Source organism: Fistularia commersonii, chromosome 1, assembly GCF_037954325.1.
Source record: "Fistularia commersonii isolate RoL2024-O1a breed Wild chromosome 1, RoL_Fcom_v1.0, whole genome shotgun sequence".
NCBI classification, from domain to species: domain Eukaryota; kingdom Metazoa; phylum Chordata; class Actinopteri; order Syngnathiformes; family Fistulariidae; genus Fistularia; species Fistularia commersonii.
In genome coordinates, this window is record NC_141284.1 from 24705758 (window position 1) to 24717541 (window position 11784).

Sequence of the window (11784 nt, forward strand, 5' to 3'; positions counted from 1 at the left end):
ACCGACAACATCAGCGGTGACCCCCTGAAATCCAACATGAAGAGGTAACCTTTGACCCTTGCTCGACACGCCCGCACACAGCTGATGGACTCTGAGTTTTTAGCTTGTAATTCTTTGGGAAAAACAGTCGAGGGGTTTTGTCGCTGCCACCTGCTGCAAGTTAGCTAAGCATGTTTTAGCACTGACAAGTTCCAAAGTGTGCACTTGACATTTGAAAAAAAACAAAAAAAAAACAAACATAGCCGGTATAAATGAAATTAAGCTAAAATAATATTATTTTTGTCCGTGAAGTGACTTGTTGACAGGCTTTTTTTGCAGCTGTGAGGGTCTTCCATCTACTACATGTTAGCATAGCATGTCTGTAGCACCAACATTTAAAAAAAAAACACAAAAGGTAGTGAATATAAATTACATTAAGTAAAAATAAAAAAAAGTAATTCATTTATCTAATCTACAGGTATAGAGTTATATATGCACAATATATATATATATATATATACATGTATATATGTAATGCACAATAATAGCATGGCATATTAGCATAGCATATTGTAGCACTGACAATTTCCAAAATGTTGACTTGACATTAAAAAAAAAAAAAAAACACAAAACATAGCTAATATAAATTACATGGACTTAGAATTAAAAAAAAATATTTTATTAATCCTATCTACTGGGTTAGAGTTATAGGGACAATGCATGCACATTAATAGATATTTCTATAAATGTGGGGTGCCACCTGTTGCCTGTTAGCTCACCATAAATTAGTACTGACAAGTTCCAAACCGTGACTTGACATTAAAAAAAGAAAGAAAATTCAGCCAGGATAAATAACAGCAGGTTGAAGTTGAATATTTTTTTATAGTTTATTCAATGTATCTAGATATTAATGTGCTAAGTGGCTAATTTTTCACTGCAGTCCCTGGTCAGGTGTGTTACACATAGAATCCAAGGATCACCACTGTACATGTAAAAGGGGAACAACAACAACAAACAGACAGACGGCAACAATTTGAAGCGATTATCAGAGCATGTAGGTGCGAGTGTCGTGCAGGATGTTCAACTTGTTGGGCAGTAACAGTCACATGTGACGTTACCATAGCTTTAACGTATAGCATTACTGTCTTGATGGTGGGGATGGGGAGTTCCATAATAAGATAAAAATGGAACAAATTCATATTTTATTTTTTTCATTCATTCATTCATTCATTCATTCATTCATTCTCTTAATTGCCGGGTGCCATAGCCCATCCCAACAATGGGTCCTAGGGCCACATGTGGAAACAAACATTCACTGATTCATTCACACATCAGGGTAGTTTAGGGTCTCCACTGAACCTACTGCATGGTTTTGTTATTTCTCTGTTTGGTCGATTTTTTTTTTTTCAATGAAAGATCAGGATCGATAAATTTACACCAAGATGTTTATTGTCAGCTTTTCCGCGACAGCACAGACCTCGGGTGTAACGTCATCTGTTGTCTTTTTTCCAAACCAACACGTGGACTGTTTAAGTTCAATTTGAGTTCAATGGAGGGAGAAACTGCAAGACTTCGTTTAATTCTATTTTTGTACAATGGGAAACGCGTTGAAGGTTGACAGCAGAGAACAAATGAAAGAAATGTAGGGGAGGATAAATGAAATGGACATAAATCTGATGTGAGACTTACCCTGGCTGTCAGGATGAAACAGCACAGTCTGATAAAAGTATGAATAGTGGGAAGGGTCAGGAATAGACAGGATTGTTTTGAGGAAAGTGGGTGCATCTTCTCATATTTTTAATATGATCTTATTCTAAACTGATAATACTGACTGAGGTGGCCCAGTGGCCAGCAAAAAGGATCTCAGGATCTTGTGATAGAGTTTGCAACCCCCGCCCCCACCCGGCCGACCCTTCGCGCTAAATAAGTTGAAAAGTTAATGAATGAATGAGCGAGCTTCCCTGAAAAGAGATCCCACGAGGAATGTCGAACAGCCACCTATTTTTCTTTAGAATACAAAAACTTCAATTTGACCTGAAGTGAATGTCACTGGGACAGCAACTTCATCTAAAATCATCGCAGGGAGCCGAAGAAGAGCCGCTGCTTCCCTTCAACTTAAAACAGCAGAGAGACTTGGACTATTCCCAAGATTTAAACAGCTTCCCTCCCTGATTCCACCTCCCACCCACACCCACCCTTCTATCCTCCCCTGAGGTTCCCTCCGACGTGCCTCCTGATAAAGCCCTGGAATCCCCCTGAATTCCCGCCTGACATTCACAGCTTTGTGATGAAAACACTTTATATATATACTGCTCAAAAAAATAAAGGGAACACTTGAACAACACAATGTAACTCTAAGTCAATCACACTTGTGTGAAATCATAGTGTCCACTCAGGAAGCAACACAGATTCATTTTGACTTGTTTTAAGGACATTACATCAAAGTTGGATCAGCCTGGAGTGTGTTTTTACACTTTAATTTTGAGTGTGATTCCTAATCCAGACCTCCATGGGTTAATACATTTGATTTCCATTGATCATTTTTGTGTGATTTTGTTGTCAGCACATTCAACTGTGTAAAGAGCAAAGTATTTCATAAGAATATTTCATTCATTTAGATCTAGGATGTGTTTTTTAAGTGTTCCCTTTATTTTTTTGAGCAGTGTATATATGTGTGTGTGTGTGTTTGAGTGAGTGTATCTATGTGCATACATACACACACAGACATACACGCGCACACATATGTTCACATACGTATATTTACAAAATTTGCAGATGCAATGCTTGCATAATGACAATAAAAACACTTGAGTCTTGATAAATGCGCAATATAGAAGTACACAAACACATACTCACACTCACTCACATATACAGAATGTGTTTGTGTGTGTAGTCCTAAAAAAACATGCAGTAGATTCTTTGAAGACAATTAATTGTCCGAATGTATGGAGAAGAATGAATGGTTATATATGGTCTCCATATGACGCCTGAATGAGAGAGTGAGCGTTTGCACGTCTTGATATGAGCAAAGACGGAGAGTGAATGGTTGTCTGTCTATATGATGTCTTAATGAGAGGATCCTGTGATTGACAGATGACCAGAGTGCAGGATAAGCGGAATTGGCTATGAATGAATGAATGCATTTTCAACAGCGAAGATTTGGAAGGGTGTTTCCCCGATCGGAAACCGCCGGAGTCGAGATGAGTGCTGGTAGTTTTTAAAGACAGGAGTTAACAGGTAAGCAAACCAATTTTCATGGTCAGGTGCTCGATGCAAAATTTTAATTTTTAATTTAAAGGTTGAAATTATGTAGGATGAAAAAAAGAAAAAAAAAACAGGGAAATAAAAAAATAAAAAACATTATTCTTTTTTCAGGATTTGTATATATGCATTTCTTCTGCTGCCTTGTTTCATGATTTTGACCAAAAGGAAGCGAACATTTGGTCTGTTGGATGAGCTCGATCAAATTGTCTGTATTTTGCGGTCTGGCCAGTAGAGGAAGATGTTGCGTTGATTTTATTTTTTGGTTTATTTTCTGTCAGCTGCTCTGAACTCACGCAGGTTAGGAAATTAAATAAGAAAGCTTGTTTGGTCTCGAGGGAGGTGTTCTTATTTTTTGTAAGACTATTTTTACCATCACACCAACTTTTTTTTTCCACTGGGTTCAGATCGTAAAATGACACACCGAAGGAACTTTTCATTTTTGTACTTTAATGGGCATCATTAATTTGCCCAGAGCCAACAAATTATATGTTATCTAGTATTGTATTTTAAGATAGGTTTTTATGTTATTAATATCCCTAGATGAGCTGTATTTTTGGTTGCAAATTGTACTTACAATAATTCATGTTTTATCAGTTTGACATGCCTTTTCTTATTTTTAATTCAAACCAGTAATTACTTATTCTATTCATAACAAACCACAGAATAACATCAGACGTTAAGTCTGTATTTCTTTTAATGTTACTCTTTTGTTTTTGGTGCTACATGTCCCTCCGAATTGTTGCACACACACCACAGTTCAGTAGTTGACAATGTATACAGTACACAGTGGAACAACTCATTTATAATGACACACATAACAACACATGTAATACAGCTTTGGTTCATTCTTAATCATACGTGCATTATGTAATAACATACTGCAGTACTAAACTGTAGCCAATGATTTTATGGAAGTTATATCAAGGTACAATATTAATACATTGGGGTTATTACACAATGCACATTCTACACAAAATGGATTGGATTATTTGTCCACCTCTGTGGTTGTCCACCTTCAATCTCGAGTGCGCAAAAGGAAAAGTCATTTGTACCAAAAGTCATCTTTCTTAACTGACCTGGATCTGATTGTACTTTAGTGTTTTAGTCAGGGAAAACACCTGGTTGACGGTAAAACGTCCATTTAATAATCAATAGCCGTTATTGGCCACAGCCACCCCACACAAGCCAGCAATACAACTAAATGTTCCTGCTCAATTCCAGGTTAAAAACCTCAGAATTCCTTGCACCCCAAAATCACACAGAAAACAAGCATCAACATAAACCCCAACATAGACTCGCTACAGGACGGTGTGAAGTGAAAACTAGTGTAACGGACAGCTTATAACATCCTGATGGATTTTTGGGACATACAATACATTACTTTCCAGTAAAAAAAACAAACAAAACCTTTGTTACATCAACACTTTTTGCTCAGGTTTGTGGAATAACTCTTGGATGTGATGCTCCGTAGGGGAGGCTGCTTTTGTTACAGTTGAGGCATATTTATTTTTTTTTGGCATATAACTATATTGAACATCCTCTCGTGCCAATATGAAACTCAAACTGCAAACAGGCCCCGGGGGGGGGTATTTATCCAATAATAATAGAAAAAAAAACAACCCCAAACATATTTTCCTCTAGCATTTAGTGCATTTTTTTTTTGTGTTGAGATGTCTGGGGACATTTCAACAATCTCTTTAATTCTAAAAAAAAAACAGGTAATTTTCTGCATAGATTATTTTCAAAGAAAAACCTAATGTTCCTCCTTTAAAATCATTTCCTTTATCTCATTCTAGACAATGTAGGGCTCCCAATGAATAATCATATTATTGTGTATATATGTATATATATATATATATATATATATATATATACAATGAACTATATTATTATTGTTATTATTATTATTATTATTATTATTATTATTATTATTATTATGTAATCATTATTTTTGTTGCTAACTGTCTCATACAATATACAATTTGTAAAAATTTGTACTGCAACTTTCCACCCAGTCGGAGACCACTAGAGGGATAAACAGCCACAGAAAGAGGGCGTTGTGTGAAATTAGCAAGTAAAACCAACAAACAAACAAACAAACAAACAAGATATTGTGTACCTTGGAGAACATGAAGCCCCTGAGCTCAGATCGTCACACGCAGCCAGACATGCAAGCCCTTAGTGGGTTTATGAACCGTAAAGCATGAGCGAGTGCCTTTTGCATCATCAAACACGTCCACACACACACACACACACACACACACAGCGACACCTACAAGTTGTCCTGAAGCCATCTGAGGTAGCTCTGACGTGCCCTCACCCCCACGTCAAATTGCAGCGGCCACCACACGAAGCTGAAGCAGCCGTGAAACCCGTCCTCCAAGTGGATGTGAGTGACGGCTACGCCGGCGTCCCGCAGGCGCCTGGCGTACATCAGGCCGTCGTCTCTCAACACATCATATTGGCACGTCAAGATGTACGCCCGGGGGCATTTAGCCAAAACGTCTGGACTTCCCAATAGCGGCGCCGCCCGCACATCCACCAGCCCGGGCACCTTCTCCACCCACTGCAATCCCTTCGAACCCCTGATCTGCTTGTGGTTCTTCTTATATTTGGGGTCCAGCAGGACCGTCCAGTTGACCCGTGCCATCAGCTCAGGGCTGACGGCTGCGCTGTGGTTGTTCACCAGCAACTGCGGCAGGAGGGTTTGGTCGATGCCGAGGTACTGCTGCCAGAGTTTGACCATGAGTTTGCGGTACAGGATGGGGTAATTTTTGTTCTCCAAGTAGGAGGGTGTGTTGAAGTCCAGAGCCTGGAGCACCGGATAGACTAAAGCCTGGACGCTGAATTTCACACTCATGCTGTCATCGTTCGCAATCTGAAAAATCCATTTATTATATTGAATTAAATCAAATTCTTAGTTCTATTTATCTGATAACTACTATGACCTGTTTTTGTCTTAAATTCGGATATTAACTTATGAAGATGCTATACAATTCCAAAAATGATTTCCTTTTGAAATCATCACTTCCTGGTAGACTTTACATGTTGAAACATTGACAATAAAGTTTTAGCAAAGCATTAGTATTAGTCACATAAGAATAAGAATAAGAACAACTTTATTTATCCCAAAGGAAATTGTTGTGCCAGAGTTTCAAGTAAAACATAACAATAATAAATAATAGTAGGAGGAAAATATAACAATAATAATTAATAGTAGGAATATATATATAATTGTAGGATACAAATTTAATAATGGTGCCTTTATTGGGTTGCAATCCTAATATGAACATTATTTGATAACTATCGTATCAAACTCAAGTGTTACGTGCCGGCACCTTTTGTATATAATGATGAGATGTTAAAAAAAAAAAAAAAAAATACAAAAATGATTGCTACTCATTACATTTTTATCACTACATTCTGTGTGTGTTGCAGAACATGTCAGTGTTCGTACCTCCTGAGCGACAGCCGCAGCCATGTTCCCTCCTGCACTGTCCCCCGACACCGCCACCCGCTCGGGGTCGATGGAATACTTGACCAGAACGTCACGGGACAAGAAGTGCTTGGCAACAGCGAGGCATTCGAGAACCGGCACCGGAAATTCCACCTCCGGATACAGACGATACCTGTACGTGCACGCAAACACACACAAACACACAGACACAGACACAGAGCGTGATATATTGCTTTTTTTTTTTCTATATTGAAACTTCAAAATTGCTGCAGGAGGAGAAAAACTTACTGAACAGAAACCACAACAGCGTTGAGCTCGTCAGACATCATCCGGGTGATAAAATCGTACGATCCCTTTTCTGAAGAGGAAGGGAGAGTGAGAGAAAGGTTTGTTGAAATGGTGTGTTTTGCTTGAAAGCAAAGAAAACACTTTCAGGACTGGCATATTACAACACTGTACTTGGATCCAACTGAAATTGCAGGAGAAATTATTCTCCAATATTGCAAACATGCTGAAAATAATCTGTCTTTCATGAATGTGTGGAAACAAATAGACAAAAAGTCACACAGGCTCTGTAGTGCTTCTAAAACACTTCTGTCAAACGCCCCGTTCAAAGTCTATCTAGTGCAGATCTGGGCATTTTACGGCCCGCAAAAAAACTATTTTCTTTGAATATTTTAACAAGCATTTTCAATCACTATTGAATTTAGAAACTAGTTTTTTTCTTTTTCATTTTTTTTTCCTTCAATTTTTTCCCAATATAATGTCGGTTGATACATTTATACATTATTAATGATTTTAATATCAAATTAATACAATTGAATTAATAATATTAATAATTTTAAAATGCCAAAAATTGAATATTTTCATTTTTTTCACCTAGTTAGCCCGGGCATAAAAATTAGATAAGAAATGTGGCCCACCAGCCAAAATAATTCCCCACCCCTGATCAAGTGTGACCAAAATAGCACATTTTTATGGTCCCAAAGTTGCGTGACCGAGTAAGGGCATACGCCATGTTTGACCTGCATCCGTCTGTTTTGTTTTTGCGTAGTTTGTATTTAGGCAAGTTCTCCGAAAGCCGACTCACCGGCGCTGCCCAGAACCCAGCCTCCTCCGTGGATGTACAGAACCCCTCTCCTCAGGTGGCCCTCCCCCCCGGCGGGGGGCTCGTAAACACGGACGGGGACGCCGGCGAAAGCGAGGTCGCTGACTTTAACTCCGGGCGTGACCCCGCCGCCGCCGCCGCCACCGCCGCCGCGCTCATCTCCCACCCACAGCTCCGTCATGTCCTCGGACATTTCAGTCCACTTGCGGAGTGACGCGCCGTAGTTGTCCAACCCCAGCCGTTCCATCAGAGACGCCTGAGGAGACACGAGGGGAGGGGAACCTGCCTTCGTCACGCCATCATGGCACTTGGTGAGACACAAAAATCACTCTTCCGAAGACACGCTTTTGACCACCACAGTCATAACTGTATCTTGCGGATACACAAGACGTTTGGTTGTCCGCGCTGCTCTCTAACTCTCTGGAAACTGAGAACACGATGCCTGGAAACACATTTTCAGCTGAGTCATTAGTAAATGATGGGATATTATAATATCAGCATCTTTATATACAGCACTACCTTCTCCGGTATTTCAAAATGTAGATTATAAATTCAATCATTCATTCATTCTCCATACCGCTTATCCTGGAGTCGGGGTTGCAGCTGTGGAGAGGAGGGGTTCATCCCAGACCGGTACCCAGTCGATCACATACGACTATTCACCCTCTCATCAATGCGTCTTATGGAGACACACAACCAACCATTCTCTCATTCACGCTTCTTGTGTGAGCGAAGGTGAATGGGTTGTACGTCTCTATGACGTGTGAAGAAGAGAGTGAATGGATCTTCTTCCTCTTTTCCTTTTCCCTTCAGGGGTCGCCATAGCGAATCAACCTTTTTATTCACTATCCCTCCTTTGTACACGACCCGATGGGTCATGAATGGGTGTTTGTCAGTACATGTATGTGTGAATGAAGGACCGAATGGCTGTTTGTCTCTATGTCAGGGGTCTCAGACTCGCCGCCCTCGGACCAATATTTTGCGTCCCCCCCGCCTGAAATTCAATCTTTGTGTTAGTGCGGCCCGCGCGTTTTTTCTCATTTGCGTGTGGTGGTTTTATACAGTGGGTTAAAAAAAAAAAGGCCAGGAAAAAGTGAAAAAGTAACTTTGCAATGTATTTTTTGCTTCAAAATTTGAAAACAAAATGATTTTTTTGATAAAAATACATCTAGTGACATTCTTAAAACGATATTTTCCTTTCTTATTTCTATAAAAACCACCAAAACGATAGCAAAAAAAAAAAAAACTGGCAAAATTAAAAAGATTGATTTAGTAACCAGAATAGCCCCCATTAGCCTCGTAAACATTATACCTATTCTTACACATGTTAACAATCAATTTTCTAATAAATTCTTTGTGACAAGATTTTCCCTTTTAACTCGACAATATTTTTCGGGTTCAATTTCATCCATTCTTTTTTAATATTCATTTTTAATATTAATTTGTCATGTATATTTTTAGAGGAACAGTTTATTACATAGAAAGATTTGTATAATTTACCTGTTTACCGCCTTTACACTAAAACAAAGGAAAAATTTGGAGTTAGTGTTACTTCAAGCTAATGATTTTACTGTTTCGGCCCCCTTGACATCAAATTGGGGTGTCTGTGGCCCCCGGACCAAAATGACTTGACACCCCTGCTCTATATGTACCGCTGAGGTGAATAAAAGCTGAGAAAGACTCCAACCCCCTCATTTATTCATTCATTTATTATTGAAAATAATATTTTGTTCCTAATTTCCAGACATAGTGTGTTTCTTTTTCTCACTCCCCTTCAATAATTTAGATCACAATGACCCTTGTGATTTATAGACGTGTGCAATTTTCCGTTGCTCGTGGATCTGAAAATGGGACGCAATGAATGGCGTTTTTGTGCACACAATGTTTCATTGAAACATGTCATGATTTACCAACCCCTTACACGGTTGAGCAATGTTTAACTGACATTATTACTCAGGGCAACGCAACATTCAAAATGTAGAACAAAGGTGAACGCCAACTGGTCGTCCTCATAGGAGCCTGAATACAAGTCTTACAAAATTTGCAGAGTTTTGCCAGATTAGTGACATAAGACACAGCGTGACGGTTTTCTAAGTCGAGCTGTGAAATGAATATTAAAAAAAAAAAGCTCCTCCTGGAAGTTTTTCTATTTAAGTCCGCTGTGATGAATGATCACTAATCAGGGGAAGCGTGAAGAACTTTCTGTTATGAAGAAGCCGCTGTCGTCCACAAATAGCTTCAACACACCATGTTTCATCTGAAAATGCCATGTTTTTGCACTTCTCACACAACATAATACCTCTCTGTTGCCGGGCGCAGGTCCACATCCAACACATGTATTCGCCACTTTGGGTCGACCTCAAGTTTTCTCGAGGGTCAGTGCCCAAAAATGGGATTTTACTAGTTGTAAAATCACATTTTAAGATGTATTGATAAGACAGCAAACGTGCACCCCTTCCTAAAAGAGCATCAATCACATATAATCCAAACAAATGGAGCTGCACCCTGTATCCACCTGAACATCCCATTTCACTCTTACCAGGTGCATCGTGGTCCGGAATCCTGCATCCAACAGCATCAACTTCCACGGCTCCTGGATGGCATCGGGCAGCGGGATGTAGAGGTAATAACCCACGGACACCGTTAGTAACACCGTTATAATCACTGAGCACAATCTCATTTTGACAAAACCCGACGTGTGAGATCTGGGGAGGTGTTTTTTGGAAAGTGACTCGGCCGGGTTTCCACTGACAGTGGGTTTGTATCGGGACCGAAAACGTGGAACTAACCTGCAGCGTGGGTTCTTCAAAATAAATCCTTTGTATGAATATGTAGAATATGAATTAATTCTGGGCAGTATGTTTATGTGTTTAACCAGAATAAACGGTTATGATTTCATCAAACAAAACAGATTTGGTTGTTTATAAAAACAACCAACAGTTCACGTATCATTACATGGTCATATATATATATATTTTTTGTAAACCATACTTTTATTTTGAAGGGTAGTTTCTAAACCGTGATAAAGAAATACAAAACCAACGGAGATGTGGGAAATTGAGTTTGCTGTGGCTTGAAACGTTGTATTACATTAATGTGACCAACGGGAGGCAGTAGAGAGCTGCAGCCTGCACACACACACACACACACACACACACACACACACACACACACACACACACGCACGCACACACACACACACACACATACACACACTGGGCTCTCAGGTGTTGAACAAGGCACACTTTTATATTTTAGAGAACAAAGAAAACGTTTAAAATTGACGGTGTTTTTTTTTTGTTGTAGTTTTGTATATATATTTTATCGAGAGTTTGTTGATACACCAATTAGAAAAATAGATAAATAGATAGACAAATAGCATCGACATTGTATTTATGCTACCCGCATGTTTCACATGAGTCCAGTTAACATTATTATTGTTATTGTTGTCATTGTTTTTCTTTTTGTTGAGAGATGACATTTGCTGGTGACATTTATGATTTTTTTTTTTTTGAAAGCAAAGAAATATTTTTTGGAACTCCCAGTTTCCCAATGAAAACCGAAACTCAATGGAAGGCGTAGCATTGAGCAATAAATGAATTACTCAATTTCACAAAGAGACAAACAACCATTCAATCTCCTACAACCGCTGACTCACTCGTTCACACGTTTGGCAATGAAACCACTGCATGTTTTCGGAATCAAACCAGGAAGAAGGTTCCTGGTGTACACTGTCAACTCCGTACGGCCATATGAATTTATTATGTCATTGTTTCTCAATGTTTTTCACTGCACTCACATTTGGTGAGTTTTGACATCGCCAAAAACCCAACCAGCCATTATGGATGGATGAACTTTACTTGCAACATCATTGCAGGATTTTTTCAACATTTCTATGTCGCCACAATATTGTAAGTCTGAGCGCTGATTCCACTCAGTGTGAGCAACAGCTACTGCCAAGACTGAATAGTAGAGG

At 39.1% G+C, this 11784-nt stretch overlaps 1 protein-coding gene across 1 annotated transcript; it reads right to left on the reverse strand.

Annotated features, from left to right (window-relative positions):
• Positions 1 to 3867: 3867 nt before the first annotated feature.
• nceh1a (neutral cholesterol ester hydrolase 1a) lies at positions 3868 to 10506 on the reverse strand. The gene is made up of 5 exons (XM_086161292.1): positions 10348 to 10506; positions 7791 to 8064; positions 6989 to 7058; positions 6701 to 6872; positions 3868 to 6121 (listed from the first exon to the last, which is right to left on the reverse strand). Exons 1-5 carry the CDS (start codon positions 10486 to 10488, stop codon positions 5516 to 5518), a joined length of 1263 nt encoding a protein of 420 aa, XP_086017418.1. The 5' UTR covers positions 10489 to 10506; the 3' UTR covers positions 3868 to 5515.
• Positions 10507 to 11784: the final 1278 nt, after the last annotated feature.

Bases quoted from the DNA above. Each gene is read 5' to 3' on its own strand.
- nceh1a (XM_086161292.1), bottom strand. From the start codon at position 10,488: ATGAGATTGTGCTCAGTGATTATAACGGTGTTACTAACGGTGTCCGTG. The intron at 8,065-10,347 runs GTAAGAGTGAAA...GTGTCTCCTCAG, and splicing joins TCCGGACCACGATGCACCTG to GCGTCTCTGATGGAACGGCT. The intron at 6,122-6,700 runs GTACGAACACTG...TGGATTTTTCAG, and splicing joins CTGCGGCTGTCGCTCAGGAG to ATTGCGAACGATGACAGCAT.